The sequence below is a fragment of the Gracilinanus agilis genome, chromosome 6 (genome assembly GCF_016433145.1).
Source record: "Gracilinanus agilis isolate LMUSP501 chromosome 6, AgileGrace, whole genome shotgun sequence".
Classification (NCBI taxonomy): domain Eukaryota; kingdom Metazoa; phylum Chordata; class Mammalia; order Didelphimorphia; family Didelphidae; genus Gracilinanus; species Gracilinanus agilis.
The window spans coordinates 69,285,134-69,299,852 of record NC_058135.1 but is presented as its reverse complement, the minus strand read 5'-3'; the positions used below and the strand labels follow the sequence as shown (position 1 = coordinate 69,299,852).

The window sequence follows — 14,719 nt, the reverse complement described above, 5'->3', positions numbered from 1 at the left end:
ATATATATATGTATATATATATATATACATATATATATATATACACACACACACACACATTAATGGCCTGTCTTTAGGAATTAGCTCAATTGAATAAATGAGAACATTGGACCACAATATTAACAGCTCTGAATCTATGGTACTTTGACTTCTATAATATTTATCAAGTGCTTGCTGCTTGTAAAGGGTTTTATCATAGAATTATAGAACTAGAGCAAGCAAGGAAATCAAAGGTCATGTAGTCCATCCTATCTGATTTCACAGATTAGGAATTTAAATCAGTTGCCCAGGGTCACAGAAGTAGTAAGTGTTTAATAAGAATTTAAATCGTCTTTCACATGATATCTCATCACATTTTTGAATACAGATATCATATCCCATAAAGTCTTCTTTGATATGGGCTAGACATCCATAGTTCCTTCAACTGATCATTTGAAATGGACTCATCATTTTTGTCCTCCTCTAGACACTCTCTTGCTGCTCAATACCGTTTAAACTATCCCCTGACACTTTTCACAATATTTCAAATGTACCTAAGGTGTCAGAGTACAAAGAAGCTCTGATATTCTTTCTGCCACATGTGTATTTTCTATGGGGAACTCTTCAGCAATGTTTATTAAGGAATCAACTGACTGAGCTCTTGAGTTTTTCATCATGGGTATATTTGACATATGCCAGTATTCAATTTGGAAGTTACCTAACAAAGTTTTTTTGAATATTATTAAATAGATAGCACACTTCCAAAAATGGTTTTATTAACTGCTATTAGGATTCAGCTTTGTGCCTTGGATATTGGTTCATTTTCTTTTAGAACTTTTTTCCAGTGTTAACGATACTTCCATAACACATCTAGAACTCTCTTTATTTGTTAAGTACCTAGACTGTGTCACTATATTGTTCTTCACAATAATCCCCAGGGATTGGTATTACCATTATTACCATATGTTACCATTTTCACAGGTGAAGAAATGGAGACTGAAAGAAATTCATTATTTTTTTTGCCCATCACCACACTGTGTCTCAAGCAAATCCATGTTTTTATGAACCCCAAATCCAATGATCTAGTGAGGTGTAAGATTTAAATTAATGTCCAATAACTCCAAGCATTATATTTTATAAAGTTTATTAATAATCACTTGAAGTAAAAGAAATAAAAAGAACAAAAATAAAATCTGAGTAAAAAATGCCTGAGTAAAATTCTTCTGCCTCTCACCTCACCCCACTTCCACAAGTCACGTTTTCTGGGAGGAGAGTGAGAGGGTGAAGCTCCACTCAATATATATCCTCCCTACATTAGGACATAACGTGAGAAGGAACATGGGAAGCTGGGAAAAAGAATTTGGGGGAGCAAGTCCTAATTATACAGAGGGTTTACAAAACATTTTCTTCATAGTAATCCCATGTAGCGAATGAACACAAGCTTTTTTACCCTAATTTTTGAGATGAGGATGCTTAGACTCGAAAAAGTCCAATGATTTGATGGCATACTTGAACAGCTTAATAGGAGTAGGAGTTCTAACTTGCACCAGACCACTGTTTTTATGATTAAAGAACATTTTCTACTTCTTTCCTTTTTTCCTTAACATGATGATTTATTGCATTACATATTACTTTATGATAATTACATTTATTTACTTTCCACTCCTTTCTATTATTTGAGGTATTTACAAGTCAAATATTCTGCTCATATTGTTTGTTTCAGAGAGGGAACATGAAAATCTAAAATGATTTTCTCTTGTTGAATTTGTATTTTTCATTGATTGTAAGTTTATGTTTCTAGGGTATGTAATGTTGGGCTCCATCTTGAGTTTCTTTGTTTTATGAATATATTATTCCATTTCTTTCTGTGTCTTCTTGTGTATATTAAAAATCTTTTTGTGAAGGTCTTTCTCCTTGTCGTATGCAGAATTTGTTATTTTCAATAAAATTATTAAATTTAATCTCTGTGTCTTAGAGTTTGAAATATAGGTTTTTGTTTTCCTGGAGGTAATTTGTTTGATTCACTCAGCTGGTGCCCTTTTTTCAGAAGTTCTGGGCAATTTCCTTCTATTATTTCCTGAATTATTATTTTCCGGTGCTTTGATTTGTCATATTCTTCTGGGAGACCTATAATCCTTAAGCTATACATTTATATTCTGTCTCTGGTGTAACTTCTTTCCCATAAATTTCATGTATGCTATTAAATGTTACAAAATTGTTTTTCTATTATCAGATTTTATTCCACTTTAGTATTTTATGTTCTCATTTTATTAAGTTCTCTTCTTTAGAGAAATCCCTCATTGTTGATTCAGATTTTTTCAAACATAATTGAATTTTTAAATACTTAACTGAAAGATCTAAGTTATGTATTTAATTTCTCTTTTGAACTATTCTGAAGTTTCTTCCTATTCTGAGGTCTCTTGGGACATCACAGGATTCCGTATTTTATCAAACTTTGGCTCAATTTCTTGTCCTATATTTATTAAGCATTTTATATGTACCACAGTAGATATCAAAGGATATCAGACAGTTCTTAAAAGCATTACCAAAGATTAACAACCATATAAATGTTCCAAATCAGCAGTAATAAGAGAAAATCATATTAAGACAATGCTGTGGTTTTATCTCACACCTAACAAATTTGATTGTGCTCTGGGATTTATTTAAAATTTGTTGTTTCTCCCTTGAAATATTTGCTTTTTGATATGAATTCCTTGTCATTCGTTTTAATAATGGATACCATTACTGAGGTTACTGGGAAATGAAAGGGTTTGCCAGCCTGTATCCATACCCTAAAAGCCAGACAGTCAAAGACTAACCACAATTGGATTTAAGATATCTTTCCTTGAGACCTGAAGTAGCCATGCATGCTGTCCCAGTTCTCTTGATTCTCAATTCTTTCTCTGGTTGGGGGAAACTAGTACATACTGTTTTTGAGGGGTAAAGAAAGGAGAAGGAGAATTTTGTAGGAGATATCAATAGCTTGGGAGGTTTATAAACTTGGGGGAAAAGAAGCTTAATTTTTATCCCTTTTCCCATTCATGCTTGGCTACAAGTGACTGGGAAGTTTGGGGTTAAAGGCTTCTGAAAGTGTCTCTGCAGCAGAGATTTTAAGGAAAGGAATCACAATATTTGTCTCCTGAACAAGCCTTCCAAATATCTTTTTGTCGGGTACATGGAGCATGAAGGGGCAAGCTGCTGAATGAGGACTTTAAAGATGATAGGTGTTAATTCATACGGGTTTCATCTTATCAGTGTTCTTTGTCCCATGGATTCAACTCTTATTACTCTATATTTCCAGTATAAATCCTTCTTTTGTAGGGTTAGAATTAAAGGAGTTCAGAGAAAGGGACCATTATTCATCTTACTTGTCACATGATCTCAACTCCTCTGATGTTTTTAGTTGTACACTGCAAAACCTCTCCACAAAAAACAATACCAGAGGTCAGTGATGGATATCACCTGGTCTAGAGGCCAATGGCACAAGCAGTAAAAGATAGGACTGGTAAAACTTGGAGAACCAGGGCTTGGCTTCTGGTGGTTGTTGAAGATGAGGATCTTGGTCTTTATTACGGTAGAGGCAGGGGTCTGAGAGGAAGGAGGAGTGGCCATGCAGGCACTGGGTCCTAGATGGAGTGCTCAGAGCCAGTACAACCCTCCTCTCCTGTTTTTTTCCTCACACTCAGAAACCAGTGAAAAAAATCCAGAAAACAGGTGCATATTCTTTATGCTGTTGATGAAATTCTTCTGTGTTTCAGATTTGATTCTCACAAAGGTTTCTGGTGTCAGTTATTGGAAGAAGGTAAAACCAAATGCCTTGGGAAGAGCAAAGGCAGGAAGTACCCCCCAATGGATTCTGAGGTAAGGTGGCTCTGAAACAAAGGTGTCATGGTAAATCATCTTGACCTCCTCTCTCTTCCCTACTCTCCCCACCTGAACCATATAGCTTTTAACATATACCAGAATAAAGGCTTACTAAGGTATTCTGCCTTTGTCAAAATGAAATTGATTTATCATGACTGGTGCTTGGATTACAATCCCCCTTTGTTTGATTTGTATATGCTTCTATTACAACATCATTTATAAAAGTTAAAGAAAGCAGAGAACTTGCCTTATTGAGGTCAGCCTGAGATACTGTGATTCTGAGATAACTCAGATTTCCTTCCCTACAGCAAAACTGTCTTCACCTGAAAATGTGAACCCTTAAAGTAATTAACTAAAACCAAGAGGGGTCATGTGTTATCTGAAGAGAAATGCCATCACAATAAGAACCAAACAAATTCTTTCAGTTCTCTTTGCTACCTGGTAGGAAAATCGCAGACATTATTGATAGACTACTTAAATGCATGCATAAGTCAGGTTAAAAGATGCTGAAAGAGGCCACTCATATCCCACATAAAAAATTACACTTTGGTAATTTAGGGACTAAGAAGAATGAAAGAAAACAATTATGTTTTGAGAAAGTTGTCTAGCTTATAACAGTATACCTGCACACAGAGAAGGGCAAATCCATCAATATGAAGGACACATAATCAAGTTGGCTGGCTCAGCAACAACAGACATTAAGATTTACATTCATTTTATTGCCTAACTTTTTAGGACTTATTAGTACCAGTTTACTTTCAGGGAAATCATTACTAATAATCAATAATAATATGCTAATATGACCACATAGTGATTTTTAAACAGGATTACCTGGGTTTAATTCCATCTATGACAGATCCTAGCATTGTAACCCTGACCAAATCACTTAACATCTTAGTGTCCAAGTTACAGAGTAGTCGCTCATTTCTGTTGCTGGAGGGCCTTTTTCACTAAGAGACCACTACATCTTCTACCAATGAAGTAAACATATCCATATATGTGAGAGTTTGTTCCATATATATTTTATATACACATATATAAACATGTTATGTAGATATGCATATATATATATATATTACATATTGAAAAGTAATTTCTCCAGAGTTTACAGAAAGTATGTCATTAATTTTAAAGAAATGACATTTTCTCTTTTGTTATAGAAATTGAAAATACTTGCAATATACAGCAAGATATGCTTCTTGCCAGTCCTGTCTGACAGAGTAATATTGGCATATAAAGTTCTATCAGCTCAGCAAAACTCCAACACTTTCCTTTTAGCCTTAGTTCTGATATAACCTTTAGAGAAATCAAATTTTCATAGAATATAGAAAAGAGATACTGGAGAATATAAAGTGGATTTACTTGGAAGAATAAACTAGCTAATGACATGGAAATTTTGCTCAGATAGGATCTAATATTTGGAGTCACAGAACTTCTATAATTATGATGTTTGACACATCCTAAATCCCTATTAAATCTTTATTTAATTGAATCAGCATTGAAAAATATAGATGAGGAGACTACAGTAGGTGATTACAGGCATACTAGATATAGAAATATTGTAATGTTCTACTAAATAATAATAGCTCACATTTCAATTAAATTAATTTTGTATTAAGTATTTGTAACAATTGTTCACATGCTAGGCACTGGCAAAGCCATAAGTACTTCTTAACAAAGAAAACTTGTTTCCTTAAAAAGGAAATATGTGAGTCTGGAGAATGAAGAGAAATGTTTGTAGACTATTTATCAAAATGGGTCACTTAACTTGGTTCCTTTAGCTTCCTCATCTGTAAAACGGGGATAATAAATAGTATCTACTTCTCAGAGTTTTGTGAGGGTCCCATGACATATAAAAATACCACCAAGCAGAGTTCCTGGCCCGTGGAAAGGCACTATATAAAATTCTAGTTGTTATTATTACTTTCATGACCCAAGGAAACCACGATGTTTGGATTAATCAGTCAACATCTATTTAATATTTACCTATTTGTGATACTAGTTTCTGGGGAAACAAGAGGAAAAAATGACTTAAACTCTGCCTTATCCTGTTGTGGTATCTGAGGAGGTCATAGTGAAAATTAAATGTATTTTTTTCTTCTCTCTCTTTCTCTTCCTCCTCCTTTCTCTTCTCTCCCTCAACCCCAGTGTAGAACATTTCTGTCAAGTTACTACCGTGATCACAATGTGGAACTCTCCAAGCTGTTACACAAACTGGGGCAGCCATTGCCAGCCTGGCTAAGACAAGAGTTACAGAAAGTAAGATAGCATCAAGAGAAAATTCCCCTGAAAATATTCCTCTCATGCATCATCCACCTTTCCTAAAGCCTCCAGAAGCTACCAAAAGGCTGTTGTAACATATACCTCTTCAAAGAGAAGAAAGAATGAAGTTCTTCTTTCCATGTGCTGGCATGTGGACTATAAAAATCTATGTGTCTCTTCCAACTCTTGAGGCCTATGGCCTTTCTTTTACCCTGTTTTTGGGCCTGTTGAATAGTTGTAGACTACTGTGCATTCATGTGGAAGTCACTACCAACTGATATAAACATCCAAAGCAAAGCTGCAGAATGGTCCAATTTCATATTAACTATTTACACTTTTATATATCAACTAAAAGTATTGTGACTTGTAGATTTTTTAGCCCATTGTTTGCCTGCTCACTCTTTTCTTACTATTTGATGATAAAGTGTCTTATAAAACAAGAGAGAAAGAAACTTCACCTAATAAGATAAGAATGGCAAATGCCTACCACCTTTGGTAAATGCTGACCAAATTTTAAACCCAGTGATAGGTCTTGAAAGAATTGAGAATGTTGATTTGTGCTGTATCAGGGAGTAGAAGCATTAACCATATTGTCTTATCTACATCACAAAGAAATACCTAAATGCTACAACAAAAGAGAGAAAGATAAAAGGAAGGAATAAAGAGAGAAGGGAAGAATGAAAATGAAAAATAGAAAGAAAGGAAGGAAGGAAGGAAGAAAAGAAGGAAGGAAGGAAGGAAGGAAGGAAGGAAGAAGGAAGGAAGAAAAAGAGTTGTATACTTGATTCAATCTTGGTTTAATCTGGTCAGTTTCAATTCACCTATTTTTTACATTTGTAAATTTTGCACTGAACAAGACAGTAGAATAGTATCAATGAATATTTGATTGTAACAAGCTTAGTAAGTTGTTATTCAAAGTTGAATGATTCTTCTAAAGAGGGCTAAACTTCTGTAACTCTTTACTGTATCACAGCAATATTCATATCCCCAGAGTGCTGTGAACTACAAATCCTACTCAGATGGTCTTCATTTGTTCAACACTTCTCATCCCATATATCACATCTATAATATATGTCATCTATAGCACCAAACTGATACATATTTTCATACTTGTTTATATTCTCCATTACCAAACCTATTAGAGCCAAAGATAGGGATATTTCCCTAGAAAGAAATAACTTTTAGTTGCTTAAATGAAAATTATAAACTGAAAAGATTTTGGAGAGTTCAAGGTGAAACCTTGTGATTCACAGTTTATAAGTAAATCCAGATAGAAAATGCACATGAACAATGTGAAATGTGTGATCATATTTTTAATATAAGGCATGGGGGAAAAGAAATTTTTGACAAGACTTTGGTGTATTCTTTTGAAAGTTCCATAGAAGACAATCTAAGCCAATGGAGTTAAATTATATTTTTTAATTGTACAGATGACCAATTAAATATCAAACCATAAATCAACAAGATGTCATCTTTATTACCCAGTGTTAATCATTTTATCACATCATATATAGCTATACATATATGGCAAAGACAAAGTGAGAAGGGTGGAAAACACAAATTAGATGCATAATATTTAATAAAATAGTTTTAGGTCTATGATGACAAGCAAATATCAGCAATACAAAATGATTCAATCACATCATACCAGCTGTTTATAAACTTCCCAGACCAAAAGGAAAGGCAATGTTGCTTAGCAGATGATTCTTGGAGTCAATAAGAGCTGGGCTCTTAATTTCTTTCTCTGACTCATACTAGCTGTATGTCTATATATCAATAGATATAGATATAGATATAGATATATAAAATCTCTTGGTATCCCCAGGGAACTCTGTAAGACTATCAGTTGTGAAGGAATTGCTGATCTAAATTGCTTTGCAAGTTTCCACCCTGGGAGTTCCATACACCAATAAAAGTATCCCAAAAAAGTGATTGAAGAAATGTTGCTCATTAAATAAGAACACTGATTAAGAATACACTCATTATTTCTCCATCTTATTGACTTTTAACATAAATGAATCAAAAGCTTTGATAAGTGAGGCAGCTCAGAGAAGGCACTCTAAAAATGTAATCACTCATATAAAATGTATTTATAGATCTAGTTAGTTATTCTCTAATTAGTAAGTAGATTGTAAGATCCTTGTATTTATGTTGTCCCAAAAGAAAATATATTTTGCCTCAAAGATGTTAATAAGATAATACACTTTGGACAGCATAAAACATTCCCATGATATAACAGTTGCCCCAATCTATCATGCTGAAAGCAATAAAACAAATAATTGGTCAGAAAACCAAATATAGCATATCATTACTTTTTTTAAAACCTTTAATAAAAAATATATGTCATGCATTTCAATCAAAATTTCAGAGGGACTATAGTTTTTACTGTAAAGCTATGTGTTACTTTCTTTTTAAGTAGCTGTGGTCTCATATATTACAGGCAGTGACTAATTTTTGTTTTTCCTTGAATATATGAAATTACCAGTGACTTGCAGATGAAGTTGACTAAAAAGGAATACATATATAATAGGCATACAAACATACATACACAAATAAATACATACATGGGAATGTGCTCTAAGGCTATTCAGTGAATTATAATCTCTGTTTAGCATTGGAATTTCAAATAAAATAAGTAAAAATAATTTATTTCTGCTCTACTTAAAGTCTCCTCTCTAGGCTTACAACTTTAAAAAAAGTGTTTATATATATGTACATTTGTACATATATATATATATATATTTTTTTTTTTTAAATGTAGGTGCCAGGCATAATTCCAACAATGGTAGTTTCCACTACCAAAGAGAGCAAGGCTGGCTGAACTCTTGAGTTTGGATTTAGGAGGTACAGAAGGGCTAGTAACAATTGCGAATTTATAAGTTCTGTTCCAATTTGGTGAGGCCCCAAAACCAGGTAGCCTAAAGAAGGTTAAACTTGCCCAGAATGGAAATCCCATTGAAATTAAAACAGGACTGCTCCTCTGAGTAGTCGCTGCACTTCTGGTCTGGGTAAGATGGAGAAACCAATAGCTTACAGTCTTCTAATCCAACCTAGGTAGGATATATTTACTCAACTGACCACCCTTTGATGATATGTTATGATGGTCTCATAGATATTAATAGGAATGCTCCTAATCAATAACAACAAAAATCAGGATGAATTCATTTAAATATACATAAAATACACACACAGAGGAAAAAATAATAATTTATCATTATGCTTACTGACTGATCAGTCTGGCTTGAACACAATAGTACAGATTCCCTGAAGGACATGCATACTTTAAACATCACATAGAGCAGCTGGATATATAATTCTGAAATAACTTCAATACATACGAGAAAAGAATGAGTTGAAGTGATTCACAAATTAGCTTTGTACAGAATCCCCTTTTTCATTGCTTAAAATATGAAACTTCCTCAGGAAGAAATGAAATAGTTATTTCAATGTTTATAGCTGTAATATTCTTGTCATTCACATTGAATGAAAATCACTGGAAACATTTTTTTCTCTAAGTTTTTTTTTTAATAAAAAACCTGGATATTATTCTAATAGTGGCATGATATCTGCTATGTACAACAATAAACTCTGATAATAAAATGTTGTGTGATGTCCTGAATTTGTTAATAAAATGTATCTTCTATTGTTTCTTTTTTTAAATTGGACCTCTTAGCATAATTAATAATGCAAAAGATTCATAAATTGATCGATATAGAAAAAATGTACTACCAATTCTCATTCAGTTTAGTCTTTCATAATACCTACTTCTTCATCTGTTATTTACTTCCTGAATTATTGGATCATAGAGTCACATATGCCAAAAAGATCTTAAAAATCATCAATAATTGTGGAAGCAGTGTAGTTATATAAACTTTGAGAGGAAAGAACATCAAGGGCTGACAATAGCTAATGGCCTCCTCTATCACAAAAAAATCCAACATATGGTTCCATTTTCTTGTAAGTGACTTATCTTAGGGAAGAGTTGAGATGGTGACTTGGAAGCAGCAAAAATCCATTCCTCTGTGAAAACCATTCCAAACCAATCAAAAACAAAGAGCTTCAAGGGGGACAGAAAACCAAATATAACAACAAGATATTACTTTGGAAGCCTCCTGCTTAATTCAACTTAAAAGGTACACAAAGAAGGTTGAATCCTCTGGTTTAAGGAAAAGAAAGAAGGAAGGTCCCAATGCCATTCCCCCACCTTTTGTGCTGAGACTGGGTGGTCTGTGGAATCTCAGTGTGAGGGCTCCAACTGTGACCTTGCTACCACAAACTAAGAGAATCTCAGGATTCTGACCACAGCTTCAAGGAGGCAGCTGGAGGAGAGAAGCAGAGAAGAGTGCAGGCTGGTCACAGGCTTCAGCCACCACACCTGCATCTTAGGCCTCTGCCTCTGGAAGTTTGGCCTCCGGGCACATTCAGTTCTGCATATCAGCTCAACTGGCTTAATCCTGTTTATCAATAGTGCAGAGAAGAAACCACTAGAAGGCAGAAAAGCCCAAACTCACAGATTCAGCAAATAAACAGAGGAGCAAGAATACAGCCAATAAGGAGGGGGAAAAGAAGGAAAAATATGAGTAAACAACAGAAAAAGAAAAAATAAATTACAATTGACAGCTTCCATTCAGGTAATGAACAAAGAACAAATGGTACAGAGGAGAACCAAGGAACGCCAAGCAAAAACTCATGGATTCCAGTGAATTAGACTCAAGCTTTGGAAGAAATCAAAACAAAATTCAAAAAACAATTGAGAGAGGTTGAAGAAAATTGGGGGGGGGGACCTTAAAAAGCAAAATAGGTCATCTGGAAACAGACGCACATGAACTCAAACAAGAAAATAGTGTCATAAAAACCAAAATTGACCAGCTTGAATATGAGGCAAAGAAAATAAAAGATAAAAATAATGACCTGCAAAGAAAAATAGATCAAAAGGAAAAGGAAGTTCAAAAAGTCAGGGATGAAATTCAGTCTTTAAAAATTAGAATTGAACAATTAGAACTGAATGACTTCACAATGCATCAAGAATCTATAAAACAAAATCAAAAGAATGAAAAAATTAAGGAAAATAAAAAACACCACATTGATAAAACAATAGGCCTGGAAAATAGATCCAGGAGAGACAATTTAAGAATAATTGGACTACCTGAAATCATGACCAAAGAAAAATCATAGACATCATTCTACAGGAAATTGTCCAAGAAAACTGCCCTGAAATTCTTGAATAAGAGGGTAAAGTAGTCATTGAAAGAATTCACAGATCACCTGCTACACTAAATCACCAATTGACAATGCCCAAGAATGTTATAGTCAAGTTCAAGAACTTCCAGACCAAAGAAAATATACTACAAGGTGCTAAAAATAAACAATTCAGACATCATGGAGCCATAGTCAGAATTACACAGGACCTGGCTGAATCCACACTGAAGAATCAGAAGGCATGGAATATGATATTATGGAAAGCAAGGGAACTTGGTCTACAACCAGTCTGTGTCTACAAAAATCAACTACCCAGCAAAATAGACCATATTCTTGCAGGGGAAAATATGGTCATTTAATAAAATAGAAGATGTCCAAGCATTCCCGAAGAAAAGACCAGACTTAAAAAGAAAATGTGATATCCAAATACAGAACTCAAGAGAATCACTAAAAGATAATTAAGAAAGGAAAAAAAAATTAAGGGACCCAATAAGTTCAAATGATTTGTATTTCTATATGAAAAGATGATATTGGTAATTCTTAAATATTGTATTATCATTGGAGTAGCCAGAAGAAGTATATAGTGACAAATTGTATGGATGATATGTCTATATATATAAAAATTATATATATAAAATTAGGGGTAAAAAAGAGAATAATACTAAGAGAAATGGGAAAAGAGATAAAATGGGGTAAATATATATTTCATAAATAAGAGCACAGGGGGAAGAGGGGAAGAAGACCAATACAATGGAAGAGAGTAAGAAGTTGGTGACAGATAATACTTAAATCTTACGCTCATTGGAATTGGCTCAGAGAAGGAAAAATAGTAAGATCCATTGGTCAAAGAATTGTATCATGTCCAATAGAAAAGTGGAAGATTAACAAATGGGCTTGTGGGGAGGGTAGCAATACAAGGGAGGGAGAAGTTGGGGGGGTAATTTAAAAGGCACTATAGTAAGAAGGGGGCAGCTGGGTGGATTAGTGGATTGAGAGCCAGGCCTAGAGACTGGAGGTCCTAGGTTCAAGTCCGGCCTCGGACACTTCCAGCTGTGTGACCTTGGGCAAGTCACTTGACCCCTATTGCCCACCCTTACCACTCCTGGTCCAAGGATGGTCCCTAGCCCAGATGGAAAAGGAGGAGGGTTGGGCGTGGGGCTAGCAACACCACCCTGTAAAAACTACATCTGCTAAAGAAACTGCAACCTAAAGTAGGGGCAGCTGGGCTAGCTCAGTGGATTGAGAGCCAGGCCTAGAGACGAAAGGTCCTAGGTTCAAAACCCGGGCTCAGACACTTCCCAGCTGGGTGACCCTGAGCAACTGTGTGACCCATTGCCTACTGGTTGTGGCCCTATGCTCCTAGAATGGAGTCCCAGGTTAAAAAAAAAATAGTAAGAAGGGAATAATAAGAAAGGAGGAGGTTGAAGGGGAAATAGAGAGGGGAAAGGGGGGAGATTTACTAAAAGTGAAAAGTTGGAGGGGAGGGTAAGAGGGATAAGAGAAAAGGCAGAATCAAAAGAGGAAGTCAAAATGGAGGGAAATACAAAGACAGTAATCATAACTATGAATGTGAATGGAATGAACTCGCTGATATAAAGGAAGCAGATAGCAGAATGGATTAAAAATCAGAATCCTACCATATGTTGTCCACAAGAAACACATGAGACAGGTAGACATATACAGGGTGAAGGAGAAAGGGTGGAGCAGAATTACTGTGCTTCAACTGAGACAAAGAAGGCAGGAATAACAATTATGATCTCAGACAAAGCTAAAGCAATAGATCTGATTAAAAGAGATCAGGAAGGTAATTACATCTTGATGAAAGACAATATAAATAATTAAGAAATACCAGTACTCAACATATATGCACCAAAAGGCATAGCATTCAGATTTCTAAAGGAGAAACTAAAGGATCTTAAGGAGGAGAGAGATAGTAAAACCACACTAGAGTGGGACCTCAACCTTCCTCTATCAGAACTAGATAAATCAAACCAAAAAATAAATTAGAAAGAAGTAAGGGAATTGAATGAAATGTTAGAAAATGTTAGAGCTAATAGATATCTGGAGAAAAAGAAATAGGGATAAGAGGATATCTTATTTTCAGCAGCATATAGCACATATACTAGACTGACCATGTACTACGGCATAAAAACATAAACAAATGTAGCAAAGCAGAAATAGTAAATGCAATTTTTCAGACCATAATAAAATAAAAATCATAATCAAAAAGGGCTTGTGGAAAGGCAGATTTAAAATTAAATGGAAACTAAATAATCTCATAACAAATCAAAGAAACGATTATTGATTTCATTGATGAGAATGAAAATGATGAAAGAACATATCAAATCCTATGGGATGCAGCCAAAGCACTATTCAGGGTAAAATTTATATCCCTGATTGCCTATATCAACAAATCAGAGAGGGAAGAGGCCAATGAATTGGGCCTGCAAATTAAAAAACTAGAAAGAGAACAAATTAAAAATCCCCAGAAAAAAACTAAATTGGAAATCCTAAAAATCAAAGGAGAAATTAATAAAATTCAAAATAAAAGAACTATTGAACTAACAAATAAGACTAGAGGCTAGTACTTTGAAAAAAAAAACAACAAAATAAAGTGCAGGTTAATCTAATAAAAAAAGAAAGAAGAAAATCAAATTAATAGTATCAAAGATGAAAGGGGCAACATCACATCTAATGAAGAGTAAATTAAGGTAATTATTAAGAGTTATTTTGCCAACTGGGACATTAATGCATTGCTGGTGGAGTTGTGAACTGATCCAACCACTCTGGCTGGCAATTTGGAACTATGCTCAAAGGGCTATAAAAGAATGCCTGCCCTTTGATCCAGCCATACCATTATTGGGTTTGTACCCCAAAGAGATCATAGATAAACAGACTTATATGAAAATATTTATAGCTGCACTTTTTGTGGTGGCAAAAAACTGGAAAATGAGGGAATGTCCTTAGATTGGGGAATGGCTGAACAAATTGTGGTATATGCTGGTGATGGAATACTATTATGCTCAAAGGAATAATAAACTGGAGGAATTTCATGTGAACTGGAAAGACCTCCAGGAATTGATGCAGAGTGAAAGGAGCAGAGCCAGAAGAAGATTGTACACAGAGACCAATACACTGTGGTAACATAGAATGTAATGGACTTCTGTACTAGCAACAATGCAATTACCCAAGACAATTCTGAGGGATTTATGGTAAAGAATGCTACCCACATTCAGAGGAAGAACTACAGGAGTGGAAATGGAAGAAAAACAACTGCTTGAACACATGGGTTGAGGCGAACATGATTGGGGATGTAGACTCGAAACTACCACACCAATGCAACTATCAACAATTTGGAAATAGGCCTTGATCAATGACACATGTTAAAACCAGTGGAAATACACATCTGCCATGG

The 14,719-nt window shown here is 34.7% G+C and overlaps 1 protein-coding gene across 1 annotated transcript in view; it reads left to right on the top strand.

Moving 5' to 3' along the window:
* The window catches only part of LOC123251409 (bifunctional heparan sulfate N-deacetylase/N-sulfotransferase 3), a 192,345-nt gene extending 186,234 nt beyond the window's left edge, over positions 1–6,111 (top strand). Inside the window, exons 12-13 of the mRNA XM_044680660.1 lie at positions 3,738–3,840; positions 5,992–6,111. Of these exons, the coding sequence (XP_044536595.1) occupies positions 3,738–3,840; positions 5,992–6,111 (223 nt within the window). The remainder of the gene's footprint in view (positions 1–3,737; positions 3,841–5,991) is intronic.
* Positions 6,112–14,719: the final 8,608 nt, after the last annotated feature.